At 40.7% G+C, this 23,417-nt stretch overlaps 1 protein-coding gene across 1 annotated transcript in view; it reads left to right on the top strand.

Annotated features, from left to right (window-relative positions):
* Positions 1 to 23,417, top strand: part of CUBN (cubilin) — a 294,282-nt gene that overhangs the window by 40,406 nt on the left and 230,459 nt on the right. Inside the window, 5 exon segments of the mRNA XM_043967014.1 lie at positions 9,614 to 9,758; positions 10,095 to 10,273; positions 12,166 to 12,331; positions 12,657 to 12,873; positions 14,112 to 14,242. Of these exon segments, the coding sequence (XP_043822949.1) occupies positions 9,614 to 9,758; positions 10,095 to 10,273; positions 12,166 to 12,331; positions 12,657 to 12,873; positions 14,112 to 14,242 (838 nt within the window).

Below are 23,417 nucleotides of genomic sequence, written 5' to 3'. Positions count from 1 at the left end.
CTCCTCCTTCTTCTTCCTCCTCCTCCTTCTTCTTCTCCTCCTTTTTTCCTCTTTCTTTCCCCTCTTCTTCTTCTTCCGCCTCCCCCTCATCTGTCTACTTCTTTTCAGTCATCTCTTCTGGTTTTTCATCCAGGCAATCCCACTAACTGTGAATGTCCCCCAGGGCTGTGTCCTGCGTCCTCTTCTATACTCACTCCATGCTGTCTCACCCGGCAATCCATCAACTCTGTGCAGATAATTCTCAGATCCTATGGCCAGCCTCATCGCCTGAGCTCTAGTCCTACAGCACTGACTGACTTTTGGACGTCTCGAGCTGGCTGTCCCGTAAACGTCTGAAACTCGACACATCCAAAACAGAACTCATGAGCTTCCTCATTATTGTTGAAAGAACTGCCATCCTCTTGGTCACTCCAGTTTCACAGTCTTAGGTCATCCTTCCCTCCTTAATCCTGCTCACAAGCCCCACACCCCAGCCATTGCCAAATTCTGTCATCCCTCAATCCGTATCAGCTCTTGTATATGCTGTCACTTTCCTGTCAACCTCTCACATGAACCAGTGACAATAGCCCTTTTTAAATGGTATCTCTGCCTCAATTATCTTCCCACTCTGCTTGCTGCCAAAGTGATTTTCCTATGGCACAGGTTTTTGATCATGCCCCTTACCTCCCCCCGCTCCCGTCCCCATTAATAAACTCCAGTGGCTCCTTCTCATTTCAGCATCAAACATGAATTTCTTCTGCCTGACATTTAAAGCTCTCCACAACCTTCCCCTTTCCTGCCCTTACAGTCTTTTTACCCTTTGCGTGCTCCGTATCCACTGCAATCCTGGTAACAAATGGCATACTTGTTATTCCCATGACTCTCCGACCCTCATTTCTGTCACTTGCCCTGGCTGTGCCCCGTTGTTCAAATGCTCTCTTTCTTTTCTCAGCCAAAACCTTCTAGATTCCCTGGATTCCTTTAAGATTCAGCTTAAATTCCACCTTTGGCGAGAGGCCTTTTCTGATCCCACTCCCCAGGAGCTAGTGCAAAGGAAAGATCCAGGGAAGATACTAGAGTATATTCATGGAGGGAAAGCTTCATGAATGCACTAGTACAAGAGTTGGGTCTGGAAAGAAGAGAAAGTTTTCAACCAGCAGATGCAGCCGACCTTAGTAGACATTATTCTGCATCATGGAGTCTAGTCACCTCTTCTGACCATTCCTCTTGCCCAGTACTTCACCTCCTGTCTCCATGTATGGAGTGCACTCCCTCCTCACTTCTGCCTCTTTGAAAACCCAATTTCTTTCAAGTTTCAACTCAAGGTTCACCTTACATAAGAGACCTTCCGGTCTTTCCAGTTACTGGTGCCTCCCTTACCCAAGCACTTTGTATGTACCTACATATGGGGCCTATTGTCTCCTCTGTTAGAATGTAAGCTCCTTGAGGCCAAGGACTGTTTTGATTTTGTCTTTGTATCCCCAGGATCCAGCACAATGCCTGGCACACAGTAGGCATGATGCTTATTGGCTGATGGATGCATGGCTAAACCACATTTTAGTCTTGGAGGATGTCTTGCAGAAAACACAGAAGCAGGAAAGAGTTTGACAAGTTTAGGGTACATTCGCTGTTGTTCAGCTTGGCTAAGGTGAATAGAGTGAAAGAACTTGAGTTAAACTGCAAGACCACCCTGAAGAATCATGGAAAAGATTTAACTTAAGATTAAATCGACAGGCAAATACCATCATACGCTTTTACAGATGCATAAAGTATAGACCAGAAAAGCTAGATGCCAAATTTCAATAATTCCAGCATATAATAAACGTCCCCAGTTCTTCTCCATCTGGTTATTTCTTCTCAGCGTCACTCACTAGTTCATTTTCCTTCTCCCCATCCTCTACGTGCAGGTATCTCTTCACTCCGCCTCTGTCCTGGGCTTTTCTTTCCCCTCTCGGTTCTCTTCTTTGCTGTTCCATCCATTCCTATGGCTTTCGGTGATCATTTCTATGCAGATAATTCCCAAACTTCAAAGAGGTGCTTGAGATTATTCTTAAAAAAGAAGCCTTCTGAACAAAGGAGCACATTCCACCCATGTAAGAATGTGTGAAGTCTAGGGAGTCCTATTTTGATGTAACATAGAACTTAGGAAATGAAGAAACTGGAATATTGCAATGGATTGTAAACTCCCCCAAAGGCAGATTCTTTATTTTTTGTCTTTGCATCCCAATAGCTATACAGATACAGTGAATACTTATTGATTGATTGATTGATTATCCTAAGGCAATAGGAGCCAGCGAAACTTTTTGAACAAGATGTTGATGTTTTTGTTGTTCGTTGTTTCATTCATTTCCAACCCTTCCTTCATGACACCATTTGGGGTTTTCTTGGCAGAGATTCTAGAGTGGTGTGCCATTTCCTTCTTTCTCATTGACAGATGAGCAAACTGAGGCAGACTGGGTTTAAGTGACTTGTCCAGGGTCACATAGTAGTAAGTGCCTGAGGCCAGATTTGTAAAATAGGAACATGAGCCTTCCCGACTCCAGGCCAGGTGCTCCAACCTTTGTATCACCTAGCTCCCCTATACATTGACATAGAACTGTGCTAAGACTTATTCTGTGGCTAGGCCTTTAAGAAGGCTGTGGTAAGATTATTTTGCTGGTATGTCGAATAAGTATTGAGCGAATGAAGTTACTAGAAAGATGGACACCAATCAGGAGCTATTACAATAGACCCAGTGAGAAGACTGGGGTGGTTGCTCCTTCAAATAGATATAAGTGTGGGGAGTGGCAGAGGTCGGCAGGTGGCACCGGGGGAGAGAGCTGATTTCTGGAGCCAGTGAATCTTGGATTCATAGCCTACCTTCTGCGTTTACTGCATGTGTGACCTTCAGCAAGAGGTCCCTCCCAGATCTTGATTTCTGGTCCTGTGATCTCATGACTTGGACACTGTTTAAAACGTGGGGAATGAGAGAGCAGGTGGATAAAAAGATGATTCTTAAGCTTAGAAACTTGCCTTGATGGGAGGATAGAGCTGCTCACTCTCTCTAGAAATGGTGATATCTGGAACAAATCACTTGGCTTCTCTCCCTGTTTTCTCATCTGTAAAGTCAAGGTAATTTTTACACTGTTTAGCGTTACATTTGTTTTTAATTGATCATTTTTAAAGTTCCGAACTTAAAACGTGGTATTTCCATATACTCAGTAGAATACAAAATGAAAATTCTACCTGAAACTTTGAATTTCCATTTCATGTTGCTTGCTTTTTTTTTTTAAAAGAAGTATATGATAATGTCTACACATTACTTTCAAAATCGTACTGCTTATCTGCTTCCTTCTCAGCTTCCTTCTGCTCTCTTCTGTGCATTTAAAAACAAATGTTGCAATGGCCTTTACTTTTTGATTTCTTGAGTGCTACCCTTTCCTTTCCATTCAATGCCTCCCCATTAGAAACGGAGAGAAAGAAAACTGTTTTTATAAGATTTGTTGCAGGGAATCTTGTTATAAACTGTAAAAGTATTATGTAAATTAGTTATTCTTATCATCATCAGTGTTACCATCACTATTTCACTAAGACGAATCACACTAAGAATGATCACATTCTTTTGTGGGGGTGGTATGTAATGTTCGGGGGACTAAGCTAATTACCAAAGATATAAATTATTAGGTTTTCATTAAGGCATTTGACAGCATCTCTTATGACATTCCTATGCAAAATAGGAGAAAAGGTGGAGAAAGGTGGAGAGAGACAGTGTGTTTTAGGTGCATTTCAAACTGATTGAACACCATTCCCAAACACTGCTGATTAATGGATCTTTATCAACTCAGACCAAAGTCCTTTGTGTCATGCCTGAAGTTCCTCTCATAGACCCGTCCTGTCCTGTTCAATACTTTCCTCAATAAATTAAATGAAGACACAGATGGCGTGATCATCAACACAAAACGGAGTGGGATAGCACTTGGTTGGCCAGGAATCAAGATTCGGAAGTGTCATTCATAACTGTGGGTCTAACCTCACAAGAGGGAATGCAGCAGGGATCAATTTGAAATCTTAAGTTCCAGTGTTTTATTGTCTAGCAAAAAAATATCTACAAAAGTAGAGGTTGCTTCAGGCCTGACTTAACAGTGAAAATGACCTTCAGGAGTTCTGTTGACCACAATTTGTGTGACATGGTCTCTAAGCAAGGTCAGATAATCTTTTTGGGGTCACAAAGAGTCAGACACAACTGAACAGCTGAACAACAATAGCAAGGATGCCTTAATGGAAGTAGGGAGGTGATAGTGCTCCTCTTCTTTCCATTGGTCAGACTCGCAGCTGGAAGGGACCTTTGATGGTATTAGTCCACTCCTCTCCTTTTGCAGATGAAGAAACTGAGGCCCAGAAGGGTTCAGCACTTTGCTCATAGCAACACAGGTAGTAAGTGGCCAAGATGTGATTTGAACCCAGAATCTCGGATTCCATAGCTAATGTCCTTTCTACTGAATTGCACCGATTATTATTTCAAATTCCATTTAAGGAAGCACAGTGACAAGCTAGACAGGGTTCAGGTAACGCTGATAGGATTAGCTGGGGAGATCATGACCTCATGTCATATGAGGTCATGAGGAACAATTGGTGGAACTGGTCATGTTTATTATGAAAGAGAGCTATGTGTGTGTGGGGGGGGTGGGGGGGTGGGGGAAGGAAGAGCCAGGTGGTAGGCTGTCCCCAAACGTTGAAGAGACATCCTGTGGAAGAGAAAATAGGCTTACCCTGTGTGGTTCCAGAGGATATGGAACAGGGACCAAATGGGCAGAAATTACAGGTAGCCTTATTGAAGGTCAGTAAATAAAAAAGGACTTTCTAACCTTTAGGACCAGCTGGCAGTTTAATGGGCTGCTTCACCAAAAATCTAGATGCCTAACTTGTTTAGATACCAGCTTAGAGACTCACTAGCCATGGGGACAAGTCTTCTGACCTCTCTGAGCCTGTTTTCTCATCTGTAAAGATTATATATTTTCACTATATAACTTACAGGGTTATCATGAGGAAAGTGCTTCAACAACTATGTGAATACAAATTCGTATGATTTCAACCCCTTCATTTTACAAATGAAGGAAGCTTAGCCCAGAGAAGTTATGGTTTGTCCAAGATTATGTAGTTCACTCATGGTGGAGAAGAGATGACAAGCCAGGTGTCTTGCCTGCCAGTCCGGTATTTTTGTCTCTTACATGCTGTTAATTTTGAGTCACCATAGTACAAACAGTCCCCGCCCACCCATTGGGCCTCTGGTAATTACTTCATTTGTTATTGTTGACTTTAGGAAGTGAGTAGAGAAGGTTTCCCTCAATGGATTCCCATGCTAGGAAAACACATTGTAAACACTGTCTTAGGACAGACTTCTACTGGCAGACCAAAGCTTACCGACTGTCATGTCTAAACCTAATAATCACTTACAAATTTCTTTTAAAGAGTCTGAATTCGTGGCAGAAACTCATGACAGATCCCACTAAGACAATGGTAGAAGAGACCCTATGTTGTAGAGAAAAGACTGGGGTTAGAATAACCTAGCCTTGAATTTGTGCTCAATATCTAAATTCCCTGCTTACCTGCGTATGGCAGGATCTCAGTTCTTTTTCTGTCACGAGAGAGGATTAAAGTAGATAATCCCAAAGGTCCCACCCAGGGGCAGCTAGGTGGCTCAGTGGATAGAGCACTGGCTCTGGATTCAGGAAGACCTGAGTTCAAATCCAGCCTCAGACACTTGACATTTAGTAGCTGTGTGACCCTGGGCAAGTCACTTAACCCCAATTGCCTCACCCAAAACCCAAGAAACAAAACAAAAAAAAAACCCCAAAGGTCCCACCCTAACTCTAAAGCCTATGGAACACAAGGTTTAGGCTTTCAGAGGTATATAGGGAGGGGGGAGAGGTGCACACTGACTAAAGAACAAAAGTGGAGCTTGCTACTATGCCCATTCCAGGTGCTATTGGTTTCTGGACACTGGGCCGATGACATGCAATTTTATCAGTTTGGGCATGAGTGCTTTTTTTTGGTCTAATATGCGCTTTGAGCCTTCTCTGTAGGAAGTTAATATGTTCTACACCGGGTATTTTCATTATTCATGAAAGTCATAGAGTAGAACATAGAGAGGCAGCCTCAGAATCTAGATGACTCACTGTTGGACTAGCTGATTTCTAAGGTCACATACACTTCTAAAGTGCCATAATCAAAAAATGTGATCATTAGCGAGGAACGAACATGCCATTGAACATCAGCAAGCAGCCACAGTGTTTTCTTCGTCTGTCTTTCTAAGAAATGCTGTATATTTGCTGCAGGTATCACACAGAGACAGGCAGGAAGGGAGATTCTACAAATCAAGGTATCGGACTGGGAGAATATAGGGTCTGCTGGGACTGCTTTGGGGGGCTTCTTTCCTTTGCTTGGTCCTTGATAAGATCCCATTTTTGTTGGATCCAATGGGTTGTGGTTAAGATATTGCATATCAGCCGTCTCAGGAGCATACAGTCTTTCAGCATTAACAAGATTGCATCCCATAGTGAGAGAGATGCAGCCAAAATCAATTGTAACTTGAGGGTTTAGGGCCCTAGGGGCTTATAAGTTTCTTTTAAAGCATTCGGAACTGCAGCTGTCTTACTGCTTGCTAATGGCCTTGAATTTCATTATCTGAGGCCCAGGGGACACCCTCACTTTATCAAGTTCTGATGCTGTATAGCCATTTTCCTTCTTTTCTGTCATTCTTTAATGGGCAAAGTGAGAAGAGAGGGACTATAGTTGGTGAAAAGAGTCAGAAATATGCCAAAAGGCTAGAACGTAAGGAAGATTTCCTAGTCTCTCTTCTCCTTCTACGGCTCTTAGGAAAATCTGAAGATACACAGTACATTCAAGTCAATGAATCAAGGAATATTTGTCCACCATGAACTATTTTTCCAATACTGTAATATTTACTTTGAAGGACTAAGGAGAAGGTCCTTACCCTGAGAGAGCTGACCATCTGTTTGGCGAGGGAACATTTAATTATGAGAAACCAATTAGATAGCATCAGGTTAAGTGCTAAATTTTGCAGTTGAAATAATATAATGATAAAGGAGTTCAGAGAAAGGAGAGGTCAGTATGGACTAACAGAGTTGGAGGAGACTTCCCAGAGGAGATAGGTTATGAGTGGGGCTTTAAAAGAAAGGAAGAATGGTTGATCCTTAACTGTTTTCAGTTCACGTTATGCCATCTGAGCAAGTAGGCTGGAATTCAATTAGTTAATTGATGAATCCCCAGAAAAGAAGAAAGATTATTCTTTGTCTCAGAGGATCTACAAACATCTGGAGCTTCCCAATGATTAGGCTCCATAATACTGTGTTGGCACCAGTGAGGTGTTAAAATGACTGAAATGGCCATATTCGCTAGGTAATTCTATTTACAGCTATGGCTGTATAACAGACATGGGGCACTCTCCCCCCATCAGTGGCTACTGACTTAAGGAAAGGTAATATAATGCCTGATAAGCAAAAAAGAAATCATTTTAGTAGAGAATGAGAAAAGTGTAAAATATTTTATTACATTCTTTTTCAGTTAAAAACAGGGAGCACAAACCCTGTTCAATAAATGTAAGTAAAAAAAAGTGGACAATTCTATGTTACATCCAGTTAAGGGGTGAGGGACAGACTAGTAGGAAAGAGAGAAGAAAGAAAAAGAAGAAATAAGAGAAGCAGACAAAGAAAAAGACAGAGAGAGAGAGAGAGAGAGAGAGAGAGAGAGAGAGAGAGAGAGAGAGAGAGACAGAGAGAGAGAGAGACAGAGAGAGAGAAACAGAGAGAGAGACAGAGAGAGACAGAGACAGAGACAGAGAGAGACAGAGAGGCAGACATAGATATACTGTTATCCCTTCCACATTGTGACTTCCCCCACAGGTTGCATAAGAAATTAAATGGGAATTTTTTGAGAGTTTGGAGAAGATTCGGACAACATGGAAAAAGTTTAGAAAGTCAGAAATTCATACAATATATGTATAGTATTGTGTAATATGAGCACATTTTATCTTTTAATGCCATAATAATTCAGACTTCTCTGCTATGAAGGGAGGGCCAAAATTCTTTATGCAGATTCAGGGAGACTGCTCCTCTAATCCCCATGATGTGGAAGGGATAACTGTATTCACAAAGGACGACATCCAGTGAGACACAGATACACAGGAAAAAAAAAAAACCAACAACATAGACTAAAGAAGACTTACATAGAGGCAGAGAGGAGAGGGCTGTATGTCTAAGATCTAATGCATTGAAGGCAGCACACATTGATTAAGCTTCTTCATGCAAGAGACATTGTTTTGGACTCTGGAAACAAAGTAAGAGATAAAGCAAAACAAAAGAGAAATGAGTTCCTGTTGTCAAGGAGTTTGTAATCTAGGGGAGGATAAAACAACAGCTCAGTCAATAAAAGATAATATAAGGAGTAAGAGAGTAACAGCTGGGCTCTTCAGGAAGGGTTTGCCATTGGGAGTGGGGTAAGCTAAGCCTCAAAGCGGGGGAAGGGTTCCTAGAGGCGGAAGTGACGAGGGGTCCTGTACAAGAAATGGAGGAGAACTTTTGCAAAGGTGTGGAGGAGGGAGAGGTTTGGAAAATAGAAAGTAGAACATAGAGAATATGAAAAGAATATTCATTCAGTCATTTTTCGGTCATGTCTGATGTCATATTCATAATCCTGCTTGGGGTTTTCTTGGCAAAGATACTGGGGTGGTTTGTCATTTCCTTTTCCAGCTCATTTTATCAATGAGGAAACTGAGGCAAACAGGGTTAAGTGATTTGCCCAAGATCACACAACCAGTAAGTGTCTGAGGATGGATTTGAACTCAGGAAGATGAGTCTTTATCACTCCAAACCTGGCCCTCTATCTACTGTACCACGTAGCAGCCCCATATCAAAGGGAATGATGTGAAATAAATCTGGAAAGGTAGATTGGATCCAGATTGATAAGAATTTTAGATATGAAGGGTGTGTGTACATGTATGTTTATATACATCTATATATTAAGAGAGTGAAAGAACATATATACACACAATACAACACAAGCACCATTTTCTCTGTAAATCCTTTTCTAAGTCCCTCCTCCAAATGATCTCAGACTGTCTTGTATTTATCTACTTTGCATTTGTTTGTATTTGTCTTCTTTATAATATTCTTTTTTTTCGTGGGGCAATAAAGGATAAGTGACTTGCCCAGGGTCACGCAGCTAGTAAGTGTCAAGTGTCTGAGGCTGGATTTGAACTCAGGTCCTCCTGAATCCAGGGCTGGTGCTCTATCCACTGCACCACCTACCTGCCCCCTATAATTGTTCTTTATAGACTTATATATTACTTGGTGAGCTTCCTATAGTATGTAAATTCCTTGAGATTAGAGGTTATTTTTTTCTCTATATTTGTATCCTACTCACTTAATAAATGCTTGTTGTTTGGTTGGTTATTGCTGTTATAATGAGTCCTGGTCAACTTTTCATTATCACTCATTGATTTCACATATGGTATTATGTCCGTATCCCAAATCTGAAATTGTAATTTTCTGTTTACTACTACTATAAACAAAGTTGTCAATACTAATAGAATTCCGTTCATATTAAGGGAAACAACTCTTTTCTTTTTTCTGTTTAGGTTCGAGATGGTGAAACCTTACTTGAAAAATTGTGTGATAGCAGGACTTCTGTCTCCATATACTCTATTTCCAACAACATCTGGGTCAGGTTTAAGTCAGATCTCTCAGTACAAAAGGCCAGTTTCCAGGCCATTTACCAAGTTGGTAAGAAAACTGTTGACTTGAATTGTGACCTCTGGCTTGTCTAGTTCTAAGGTATCAATTTCTCCAAAGAACCTTGCTATTATGTGATCTCATACTATGGAAAATAACCCTATTTTATAGGTGAGGACACCTTAATATCCAAGTTATTGTATATCTAGTTATTGTATATTTAGGTCTTACTATCCAATCAAGAGCTTGCTGTCATTCTGAGATCAATCATATCTCTGACAAAATCTCAGATGTATTACTTTTGAGAGTTTCTTGCTTAAAAAAAAAGTTTAATGGAAACTAGAGCCTGTTCTTAGCCAAAATCTAACCTTTGATTTCTTTTCACAGCTTGTGGGGGTGAACTAATAGGAGAAGGCATCATTCGCACACCCTTCTATCCCAATGCTTACCCTCATGAAAAAACTTGTGACTGGAAAATCAGTCAACCCCCAGGCCAAGTCATCCTCCTTAATTTCACTGATTTTCATATTGGGAATTCTGCCAACTGTGACACTGATTATGTTGAGGTAACTTGCTTGAAGTTGGGGAACTTTGGGAGTGCTACTCATTCCTGCACTTCATTAAAGAAAAATAAACTGTGTTGCTCTCCTATTCACATATAGCAAAGAGACAATTAAGAGTAGAAAATAGAATTAGTAATTATAATACACACATGGATAGTTTACATATATTACCTTTTTCCCATGGAGTACCAAGGAAAAACCTTTTAATGATATCTTGAGAAAAAAAAAATGTTTATCTCCCACAGCATTACTTTTTTGGGGGGGGGGGTGAGGCAATTGGGGTTAAGTGACTTGCCCAGGGTCACACAGCTAGTAATTGTTATGTGTTTGAGGTCGGATTTGAACTCAGGTCCTCCTGAATCCAGGGCCGGTGCTCTATCCACTACTGCACCTAACTGCCCCCTACAGCATTACTTTTGCACTGTTAATAAAATCAACATAGGAAATGATGTAATCTTTAAAATTTATGCATTCTATCTGACCATAGTATTATTTGGTTCTGTCTAATTTATCCATTTGACTTTTAGAAAAGCTAGGAAGATGTTCCAGCAAGTTATTATTAATAACAGAAATAATGGCTGGCATTGATAGAGTGATTTAAAAAAAAAATTTTTTTTTAAGTGAGGCAATTGGGGTTAAGTGACTTGCCCAAGGTCACACAGCTAGTAAGTGTTAAGTGTCTGAGGCCGGATTTGAACTCAGGTCCTCCTGACTCCAGGGCCAGTGCTCTATCCACTGTGCCACCTAGCTGCCCCGATAGAGTGATTTAAAGTTTAGAAAGTGCTTTGCACCTTTGATTTCATTTGTTCTTTACTCCATCTGAGAGGTCTATTGAGGGGCAGGTACTGAATGTTTTATACCCTTCATTTTACAGATGAGGAAACAGTTTCAGAGAGGGTGTGACTTGCCCATCGCCACACGGATAACAAATGTCTGGGGCCATCATTTAAGAGCAGTTTTCAAAAGCAGATACTGAAAAAACAGTAGAATTTCTAGTCACATTCACTTGACATCTAGCTATCTTCAACCAGACACATTTCTTCTTTTCACTTTCTCCTCCTCCTCTTTTTCCAACCTTTGTTTCCTTTGTATTTTAATGGTCAGGGTTTACTAACTGGTTGTGGATATGAATCAAATTGAAATATTAAAGTTGTTATCCACACATAAGAAGCAGGCAGCATGGTAGAATGAAGAGAAGAGAGTGCTGACCTTGAAGTCAGGTTAACCTTGGATCAAGGTCCACCTCTGCCATATATTGGCTCAGTTCTGGGCAAGTCACTCAACTTCTTGGTGACCCAGGTAGCTCTCTAAGACTTGACACTTCAGAGGAAGGGGTAGGTTCTGGTGGAAGGAGTTCCTCACTAGGAGCTCCCTACACCAATGAAGTTACAGTAAAGAATAAACAACGCCCCCATTACACTGACAAAGATTTTAATATGAAAATGAAGAAAGTTTATAAATATCAGCTCCTGAGTGCAGCAGTACTTCTGCTTTCAAACAGTACACTAAATTTGTAAGTGCTAAGCATTTCAGAAGCCTTAGAGCTTATTGTATTTCTTCCTTCCTTCCTTCCTTCCTTCCTTCCTTCCTTCCTTCCTTCCTTCCTTCCTTCCTTCCTTCCTTCCTTCCTTCCTTCCTTCCTTCCTTCCTTCCTTCCCTCTTTCCTTCTTTCTCTTTCCTTTCTTTTCCCCTCCTTCCTTCTTTCTCTCCTTCCTTCCCTCCTCCCCTCTTTCCTTCTTTCTCTTTCCTTCCTCTCTTTTTCTTTCTCTTTCTTTCCCTTCCTTTCTTCTCTCCTTCCTTCCTTCTCTCCCTTTCTTCCTTCTCTCTCTCTCTCTCTCTCTCTCTCTCTCTCTCTCTCTCTCTCTCTCTCTCTCTCTCTCTCTCTCTCTCTCTAGATCGGGAACACCCTCAGTATGGATTCTTCTCATAACAAAAAGTACTGTGGCACAGACTCTCCTGGATTAGTAACTTCCACCTACAATATTGTCTATGTCAGATTCAAGAAAAGTGCCTCCCCTACAAATTATGGCTTCGTAGCCCGATTCAGTGCTGCAGACCTAGGTAAGAACTTTTCTCTGTCATCCCTTTGCCTTTCAGGTTTGTTTCTGTTGATGCTGTGACTGAATGAATAAATCTGTAAATACTTTCAATAAAGTATCCTGGTTCTGTCAAGGACCAAAAAGATAGAGCATCAAGGGATATAATAAGTACCTGTATCAATGCTTAGTAGATCATCCCTAACAAAAATCAGGGATTAATTTGGGTGAACCTTCAGAGAAGAGAAAGATCTTCATCTTTGAATCTTTTAACTAGTTTGCTCAAGTCGTTTTATTCTGAAAGTTCATTGATCATTTCTTGTGACAAGATGTTTTCTAAACTTTAACAGCGTGTGGGGAAATTCTTACTGCCCCATCTGGAAGCTTTACCAGTCCTGGTCACCCAGACATCTATCCCCATGGTGTCAACTGCACGTGGTTAATCTCAGCCCAGTCTGGTTACCGGATCCGCCTCTCGTTCCTAACGTTTCATCTGGATTTCCATTACAATTGCACCAGCGACTATCTTGAAGTCTATGACAATGGCACTGGAACAACTGTTGGCAGGTGATCATTTTTTATTTCTTCTTTTGTGAAGAGTTTTTCTAAGTTTCTGAGGCTGGATTTGAACTCAGTTCTTCCTGATTCCAGTCCCAGCACTCTATCTACTGTGCCACCAGCTGCCTCTAAACTTCCTTCTTTTTTCCACTCATCCACACACTTTAAGAATATGTCATTTTAAGATGAACAGTACAAATCACAATATTTTAAAACCTATCAGCCAATCCACTTATACTTCTTTTCCTGGAGTCCATGTAGGAACTCATCCACTTAATGAGCATTGGGCCTCAATGAGCTGATGTGCTGAACCCACTTTCCCTTCTTCCTGAGAGCCATTCTTGGGTTTTCCCCTAGGAAAGTTTTCCCTATTCACTTGGGCCTTATTTATCCTTTCTCGTTTGGCTTTCCTTCTCCCCTTTTCTGAATTTTCTCTAATTTAGGATGCCTAGTTTCAAGTCAAGTCGAACAGCATTTATTAAGCACCTACTATGTATCAGACAGCTAGGTGGTGCAGTGGATAGAGTACCAGGCTTGGAGACAGGAAGGTCTGAGTTCAAATGCCTTGTCAGATGCTTACTAGCTGTGTGACCCTGGGTAAGTCACTTAACCCCTATCTGCCTCAGTTCCTCATCTGTAAAATGAGGGCACACCGAAGAGAGAAATGGCCAACCACTCCAATATCTTTGCCATGAAAACCCCATGGACAAAAATCCAAGGGGACATGTAGAATCGGACATGACTGGATAAGAACAATAATAACAGTGTGGCAGGCACTATGCCAAGTCCTGGGAAGATAAAAACATGGGGTGCTCACAGTCTAATGGGGAAAGCAGTGTGCAGAGAACACAGTATACACGGATAAGGTGGAGATAGTCCGCAGAGAGAAGAATTCCACAGATAGATTCAGACTCCTTCCTCCCAGGCCCTTCTGCTAAGATATTCTTCAGCCAAAGAGCTGATCTTGGCCCCGTCACCCACAAGCCCTGTATCTGTAGACCTTTAAGCAAATCGCATATAAGAACAGGCAAGCCCGCAGCTTCAGGGAATTAACCACGAGCAGAATGATATACAGGTTTTCATTTTGGGCCCCTAATCTGTTGACCTGGAGTTGTTGTGGTTTAAAAATTTCAGAAAATAGTCAAACTCATTAAGATGATTCCGTTATTAAAATGCCCCATTATTGCTACGTAAATTATTCAGTGACATAAAATCATGCTGGATATCTCTCTTCTTTTGGGAAACAGGTATTGTGGAAAATCAGTGCCCCCATCAATCATGAGCAGCAGCAACATACTGATACTGACACTAGTAACCGACGCTGCCATAGCCTACGAAGGCTTTTCGGTGGCCTATACCTCCATTGAAGCTTCCAAAGGTAATCCTGTTGAACACTGGGTGCTACATAATCCAGCACCGATACTCATCCTTCAGTAGCAGGCAATGTGGTGCTGGGGCTGGAGGCGGAGGGCCTGGGTTCAAATCTTAGCTCTTCCACTTAGTGCCTGAGTGACCTGGGCCCTAACCTCTCTGATCTTCCAGTTGGTCTCCTGTCTTTACAATGAAGTGGCTGGACTAGATCGAGCGATGGTGGCCTGTAAACTAGACTTTAGCAAGTGTTTTGTTGCCTATTTCAAAATAATTGATGCCCTTTGTGATCCTGTGAATTTTATCTTGTGCTTTTAACAGCATCATCCCCAGAAGGGCTCTGTAGGCTTCATCTAGATTATCAAAGGGGTCACAACACAGAAAAGATAAAAAACCCTCGCACTAGATGAACTCTAAAATCCTCATTAACTTTGAATATATGATGTGTTTATTAAGCTTCTAAATGGATTGCTAGGCATTGGAGGGCACACAAAGGTTAGATAAGACCTAGTTCCTTTAGTCGTGATGCTCATGGCCTGGAAGGAGGATACAGTCTCTACCGATATAACCAGGGAATAAACAAAATGCACAATATATTAGTGAGGTAGCCTCAAGCAAAATGATCTGGGAAGTCTGGTTGGCCGGGGGAGAAATCAATATTAGTCAGGTAGATTAAAGAAGACTTTTTGAAGAGGATGTTCTTTGAGTTTTGTTTTGGTTTTTTTTTTTTTTGGTTTTGTTTTTGCAGGACAATGGGGGTTAAGTGACTTGCTCAGGGTCACACAGCTAGTTAAGTGTCAAGTGTCTGAGCCTGGATTTGAACTCAGGTCCTCCTGAATCCAAGGCCAGTGCTTTATCCACTGCGCTACCTAGCTTCCCTGAGTTGGGTTTTAATAGACTGCCAGGAATTCAATCAGGGAGAGGCCAGCCCAAGGTGTTGAGACCAAGTCAACTTGCAATGAGAAAAAATGTACAGTTTTATAGTATTTTCAGGTTTGCAAAGGGTTTTCTTACAAAATCCCCATAATGAAGGTGCAGTACAGGTATTTTCCGTCCTTTATGATAAAGCAACTGAACCTCAGAAGAGTTAAGTGACTTACACTTACTTAAGATGAGTGAGTAAGTAAGTAAAATGTCAGAGCCAAGGTTCAAACCCCGGTCTCTGCACACCAAGCCCAGCACGTTCCCCGCTGTGTGCCTGATTTCTTACTCTCCCTCCTTGGAGGTCTGAGAGGCTGGACGTCCACTTCTTGGATGGCAGAGCGGGGATTCTTTTTCACATATGGTTGCATTAGCTGGCGGCTGATGTTCCAATACCTCGATTCTGTGATTCTGTGACTCAGGTAACTCTCTTGAACTTATTTACTAAGTTTTATTTAGATGGACTGTGTTTGCATTGGAGGAGAGGATTTCTCTTTCTTATGAGGAAATTGTAGATCCTGTGCTTGTATTTCAGAGCTGTGATACTAGTTTAGGATAGAATTTTAATTTGTTCCATGAATAAACTCTGCTTTTTAAAAAAAATCAATTTTATTTCATTTTCAATTTCAAGTTATTTTCCCCATCAGTGAAGGCAAGAAAAACCAAATATGTTAAAAAAAATAGTCAAGCAAAACAAATTCCTGCATTATCTATTTCTCCCTTTCCTCTCCCCTAAAAAACCCCACAAAACATAGAAAATGTTTCAAACTTCACAGTGAGTCCATCCACTCTCTAAATGAAGATTGATAGCATGTTTCATCATAAGTCCTTTGAGGGGCAGCTAGGTGGCGCAGTGGATAGAGCACTGGCCCTGGATTCAGGAGGACCTGAGTTCAAATCCAGCCTCAGACACTTATCACTTACTAGCTGTGTGACCCTAGGCAAGTCATTTAACCCCAATTGCCTCACCAAAAAAACCAAAAAAAACCAAACCCTAAACTCATAAGTCCTTTGGATTTGTGCTTGATCATTGTGTTGATGAAAGTTCCCAAGTCTTTCAAAGTTGTTGATCTTCACAGTGTTGTTGTTATTATATCAAGCATTCCCCTGGTTCTGCTCATTATACCTTGCATCAGTTCATACAAGTATTTCTAGGTTTTTCTAAAATCATCCCCTTCATTATCCCTTTCAACACAATAGTAGTCATCAGTGTCATAACTTTTTCAGTCATTGTCCAACTGATGGGCATTCCCTGACTTTCCAGTTTTTTGCCACAATAAAAAGATCCACTCTAAATATTTTTGTCCTTATGGATCATTCTTCTCTTAGATCTTTGTTCTCTTTGGAATATAGATCTAGGAGCAGTTTGATTAAGTCAAAAGGTATGCACAGTTTAAAAGCTTTTTGGGCACAGTTACAGTTTGCTCTCTAGAAAGTTTAGACCAGTTCACAGTGCATTAAATATATTTTTTTCCCTTTAGCCCCTCTAGCATTTTCCATTTCTCATTTTTGTCAACTGTACCAATCTGAAGGGTATGACGTGGTTCTTCAGAGTTGTTTTAATTTGTATCTCTCTAATTATTAGTGATTTAGAGCATTTTTTCATATGGTTTGGATTTCTTCCTCTGAAAACTGCCTGTTCATATCTTTTGACCATTTACCAACTGGGGAATGGCTCTTATATCTTATAAATGTGGCACATAAACTCTCAGTTTTGGAACAAGGCCTGTTGAGTTTAGCACAAAAGCATATGTAACAACATTCCAATTAGTGAAGTAACTCCAGATTAATTTTAAAAGTCTGGCAGCCTTATGATAGTTTTTAAGGCAGCATCTGTGAAACTATGTAAGGGTCAGGAAAAATCCTAGGATAGATGTTAGAAGCAACAAACTCAGAATAGCTTCAGAAAGATATTTTAATAAATGTTTAAAATGTTCTGCAGAAGTTATGGGCACAAGAGAGAGATATAAAAGAGAAAAGCAAATGAGGAAAAAAAGGACAATCAATCAAATGGCAAAAAACCCTTAGGCAGCAAATGTAGTGTTCCTTCTGAATAGTTTGCCTGCCTCCTCTTAGCGCTAGCACTTCTGGCTGTGCCTGGGCCCAGCAATTTTTCTTACTTGGCAAATAGCATATTTGCTATCAGTCCCTTTCTTGATATAAGCCTCTCTGGCTGCTGTAAGTTTGATCTTTCCCTGACTAACCCCCTCCCCCACAACACACACACACACACACACACACACACACACACACACACACACACACACACACACACACACACACACGGCACAGACAAATCATAAGCCAGAGGAGTGCATCTTGGAACCTGATGAGGCCAGGCTTGCATGCCCACAGGCCCTTCTTCCACATCAGGACACAGATCACTTTTTTGTTTTCTGGAAAGGGCTTAGTAGCTGTGAAAGCTGACTGGTCTGAGATCAGAAGAATAAATTCACAGTCCATAGGTTAAGCACCTTGAGGCTGCCAGCAGTCTAGAAGTCACAGAGATAGGCTGGAGGCCAGGAAGCTTGCAAGTATTTGTATGTGGAAAGGCACAAATAGGAAGGCTGTAGAGCAAAAACACCCCAGAAACCAAAATAAATGTAGTTTAAGAATTCAGATCGGTGTACTAGATAGAGATCTGTCCAGGAAGACCCGGGTCGAAGTCTCACCTCTGACATATTCTGGCCAGACAACTCTCTAGGATTCTTAAGTTGCAGAGAAGGTACCAAACTACATTAGTAGAGCGAGTTTCCTTGCTCATAGACACAAACCCTACCCTCCTCTTTTATATATCCTGTTGGCTATGGAGCCTTGGAGCTGCAGAAACGTGCTAACAGGGGACTGTAGACCCTAGGGAAGAGTCACAGATCTGGGAATATGCCCTTCCTGGAGCTGGCTCCGGAGATCTAGCTTGTAGGGAGATTCTTGTGCTTTTTTCCCTATTGTTCTTGCTACAAACTGTAACTTAGATCTAAAGAGTATCTTAGCAATAGGAAAACAAAACAAAAAAACAACCAGTCCTCTCGTTCCCTCCTACTGGTTTCAAGTGGAAACTAGCTCCAAGCATCTTTAAAGTAGAATAACAGTGAAAATTGTGGTATCTGGTTGGTAGTTCCAGTTCCTCAGCATATCAGGTGTGAATTTCCTTGCCTAAGTCTTTTCTTTCCTGTTGGTATTTGAAAGAAGAATCTGTTTCCTCACTTTGTTCTATTCACTTTTCCAGCAGGCAATGGGGGAGGGGAGGGAGGTGGTTGGTGTGCGTGTCAGCTCTTAAGAGTGTGTGCTGGAGGGAAGAAAGACCTTTGTTTCAGATTGTTGCTTTTACTTCTCCATCTTTTGCGATTGCTTCCAGAAGTATGTCTTTCCCAGCCGCCTTCATTCAGCAAGATGTGGTCAGAAAATCGCGAGGAAGGAAGTCACTAAAGAACAAAATGTTAGCATGAAAACCCAAGGAGTTGGTACTGAGACCAGTCCTGAAATAGTTACTACTTTAGAGCATGAGTCAATTTTTAGTTGTAATAGAGGATGTCATCCAGTTTTTTCTAATCTGACTGTGATTTAATGTAGAATGTGATGTGTGGTTGACACAATTTATTATTTCTTTTTTTTTTTTTAGTGAGGCAATTGGGGTTAAGTGACTTGCCCAGGGTCACACAGCTAGTAAGTGTTAAGTGTCTGAGGCCAGATTTGAACTCAGAAACTCCTGACTCCAGGGCCGGTGCTCTATCCACTGTGCCACCTAGCTGCCCCTGGTTGACACAATTTAAATGCTTATAGTCTACAATTCCTATTGTTCTAGAATAGGCTTTCTTCTTTTTTTTTAATTAATAAAGTATTTTTTTTCCATTACATGTAAAGATAGTTCTCAACTTTTGTTTATACAAGCTTTCCAATTTCAGATTTTTCTCCCTCCCTCCCCCCTCCCCTAGACAGCAGGTAATCTGATATAGGATATATATATATATACACACATACATACATATATACATATATACATACATATACATACACATAATAACATTAATCCTATTTCTGCATTAGTCATGTTATAAGAGAAAACTCAGAGCAATGATGAAAAACCTCAAAATAGAAAAAACAACAGCACCAAAACCAAAAGAAATAGTATGGTTCATTCAGCATCTATACTCCACAGTTCTTTTTTTTTTCCTGGATTTGGAGATCCTCTTCTATCATGAGTTCCCTGGAACTCTTCTGTACCATTGCATTGGTGAGAAGAATATAGTCCATCACAGTAGATCAACACTCAATGTTGATGATACTGTGTACAATGTTCTTCTGGTTCTGCTCATCTCACTCATCATCAGCCCATGCAAGACCCTCCAGGTTTCTCTGAACTCCTCCTGCTCATCATTTCTTACAGCACAATAATATTCCATTTTATTCATATACCACAACTTGTCCAGCCATTCCCCAATGGATGGGCATCCCCTCAACTTCCAATTCCTTGCCACCACATAAAGAGCAGCTATAAATATTTTTGTACATGTGGGTCCCTTTCCCTTTTCCCCTTTCCCCCTTCCATGATCTCTTTGGGAAAAAGACCCAAAAGTGGTATTGCTGGGTCAAAGGATATGCACAGCTTTATCGCCCTTTGAGCATAATTCCAAATTGCTCTCCAGAATGGTTGGATCAATTCACAGCTCCACCAACAATGCATTAGTTAGAACAGACTTTCTTAATTGTATGTGTGTGTGTGTGTGTGTGTGTGTGAGATTGTTCCCTTCTCAGATTCATGGTTTAAACAGCTGAAGAAAATGCTAAATTTCCGTTTTAGGTCAGTGAAAATAAAAGATGTCACTTTTCTCACATCCATGTCTTCAACATATTCCCTGAAGTCCATCCCAGGGCAGGGGGTGGGGTCCATGGATCCAAGGTTAAGAACCCCTAGATTAGAACCTTTGGAGTTAAGGTGGAGGGCCTAGGAAATTGGATTCTTTCTCTAAGGTAAAGTTAGAGAGGAAAATAGAGAATGTGGAAGATTCCCTTCACCAACAAAGTTATACTTGATTGTGTCTTACCAGATTTAAACCAAAAACTCTGGTTCAGGAAGGCTAAGGGGAAAGAAATGGGTGCTAGGTTATAGACAACTGCTTCTACCTTCCACTCTTGCCCTTTCAGTCAATTTTATTACACGACAACATAGTTTTAATGAACATTTTAGAATTTGAAGGGTCCTTGGAGATCATTAGCCCAAGTTTTTTTTCTTTTAAAAACAAGTAAAGTAAAGCAAAGTGAAGTTAGATAACCAATGGAAGGTCACAAAATTAGCGGTAGAACCAGGACTAGATTTTTTTTTTTTTGGTCTCCTATCTTGCAGTGAAGCCTTCTTGCTGCTGCTCCCATCTCCCACACCAGTGCTTTAAAGAACTTTAAATAAGGATGAAATTGGTGCAGCTGTGGTCCTCCACTCAGTATTGGTGGATAGATGATAGAACCAGGCCTTTTTATGGCTTATTCAAAGAAAAAAAAAAGGACAACATCATGGGAACATATCCAGGTAGTGCCAGAGTCCATATAGCCCTGTTCACTCTCATTGCTCCCTCCTATTCCACCATTATCTAATAATTTTTGTTAAAGCACACTCAGTGCTCAAGAGATAAAACTTTAACTTGCACCAGTTCACATAACTATTCTCATTATTGAATCTAAGAACCCAGGTCATAAGTTGGCCCATAAATTCTCATAAAATTATAACAGATATTGAAATTGTGTAGATTTGGATTCTTTCTATTAGTTTAATTCCATGAACATTTATCAATAGATTTATTTTTTTGTTTGTTGTTGTTGTTGTTGCTGTTGTTGAGGCAATTGGGGTTAAGTGACTTGCCCAGGGTCATACAGCTAGTAAGTGTTAAGTGTCTGAATCTGGATTTGAACTCAGGTCCTTCTGAATCCAGGGCCAGTGCTCTATCCACTGCGCCACCTAGCTGCCCCAGGAAGTTACATTTTAACAGGACAGGGGGTATGCCACATGCCCACAGAGCAGAGTACTAGCAAGGTAATTTGAATGAGGAAGGAGAGACCACCAGCAGCTGGGACAATCAGGGAAGACTTCATGGAGAAGATGCTCCCCAAGCTGGTGATGCTTGAAGGGAGATAAGGATTCTGCAAAGGGACAGTGAGGAGAGAGTACCTTCTATGCATGGAAGGCAACGTTTTATCTGCATGGAAGAAGTCACTGGAATGCCAGCTACACAGAACAGCTAAGAATTAGTTTGCCTTGAATATAGAAATGGGTAAACATGAAAGACAGTTGAAAAGTCTTATGGAACCTTTGTTGGGGGCCCCAGAATACACAATGCTCAAAAGAACTACTGGAGACTTGGGTCCAAGCTGCGAGACTTTGGGCAAGTTCCTTGATCTCTCTGATTTCCTCAGCTGTAAAATGAGGTCATTGGTCTACATAATCTCCAAGATCATTTCTATATTTCTGATTCTGTATCTTCTGTTAAAAGGGCTTATAATGTGCTTCTCCTTGATAAACTTTTCTAGAATATTTGATCTTTTCTGGATGTCTGTCATCTCTCTACTGTTCGACTCCATGTCGTTCTTGTTCTTTGATTTTCACTGGGGCCCTAGCACTGCCCAGCTTAAGAGCATTCCTTAATTTAATTAATTTAGCATACTCTTCACTCCTCCAGAGGAATAAAGAAGGCTTCATAGGGTCAGTTGGATAAGTAACCTCCCTGGTTCCTTACTTCACTGCCACCTTCCTTGGCTATTGATTTGTTTATTTTCATGACAACCTTTTTAGTGGCTAGATTTATATGGTTGGCTTTGATGATCTGGCAAGTGGAAGAATTAAAAGGAAAATAGATATGCAGTCATAGTCTACATTGTAGCTATTTAATAATAGTCCTAAAATGTTAACTTTTGGGGGGGCAACCTTATTTCTTCCTATGAAGGCGATGGTCTGGTGATGGAGGGGCTATATGCGTGTGGAAGGACGTTTCCCTTTTTCTTCTCAAAAAGTAAAATAAAGAAGAGCCATAGGATTTTAGATTTAGAGTTGGAAGGGACTTCAAAGCCCCATTTGGTTTAATTTCTTCATTTTACAGATGAGAAAACCAAGGCCCAAAGAGCTTAAGGGACTTAACCTTAGCCCAAGTAGTTGAATACCACGTTTGGAAAGCTTGTTTGAACATGTCGAGCAGAGGCTAAGATGCACTTTGGACTGTATTTTGGGGAAAAAATCAGATTTTGCAATGCTCAAAAAAACCATTTCTGTGCTCATTCTCCTTTCTTGGTTATAGCTGGTAAAAAGTTAGCCCTGATCTGAAGCACTACTGCTTGTGGAAATGAATATAGCTGATGAAGGAAATATAATTTTTTTTTCCTCTTTGGAAATGTTCTTAGACCAAAATAAAGGGCCAAGTGTTTTGGAATATGAGTTCTCTCTTGGCAACGTTGGATCAAACAAAAAGCACAGTAACATTTTCATGTTTACACATTCAAGATTTGAAATTTTTTTATTGATGTAATAAGCATCATGGCAACACATGAATATCCTTTTATGGGAACACATTCAAATTTAATTTGCTGTGCTCTGCTAGGATGTATAAGAGGCGAACAAAGCCTTGCACTGTTACTTTCCTGTGCCAGTAATTTCTTTCATCAGAGCCTCCTTAACTATATATGCTAGGGGGAAGCAAGCGATGCATGCTGCTTCGATATTAGGGAGGATGGGTTTAGTAACCCTTGAAGAGTCAGCCCTGAGTGTCTTCAGAGAATTAATTTCTTCCTCCTCCTTTCAGTGAAATTTGAATTTTAAGCTAAAAAAATTCAGTGAGAAATTGTGATATTCAAACTCCCACCTCTCAATATATGATCCCCCAACTGTAAAAAAAAAAATTGCCACCTCTGTGTTCAGGCATGTGTTTATCATTTATCACTCATCTCTGCTATCTTATCCAAAAAGCCCAAGATGCTATTCAAACTCTCTATATAAGAACTTTAAATTCTACATATAACTCATACTAAACTTGATCAAAGACAAAACAATGAAGAATTTCATGGGAGATTAAGTGTCAAAAAGAAAAGAAAGAAAACATAATGAAAAATAGCAATGGTTTTCTCCTTCTCCCTTCAGTGTTTAATAAAACCTCTGGCTTTGCTCTTCTCCTTTCATTCACATAAGCATGACCTTAGTTGAGACCCAATTATTTACACTAGTTCAATGGTTAGCAACTGGTTTCTCTGCCTTCAATCTCTCCTTTACTCTATTTAATCCCATACACTAG

This window comes from Dromiciops gliroides, chromosome 5 (genome assembly GCF_019393635.1).
Source record: "Dromiciops gliroides isolate mDroGli1 chromosome 5, mDroGli1.pri, whole genome shotgun sequence".
Taxonomy (NCBI): Eukaryota; Metazoa; Chordata; class Mammalia; order Microbiotheria; family Microbiotheriidae; genus Dromiciops; species Dromiciops gliroides.
Note: the sequence above shows the minus strand (reverse complement) of the source record. Positions and strands in the feature narration are given on the sequence as shown.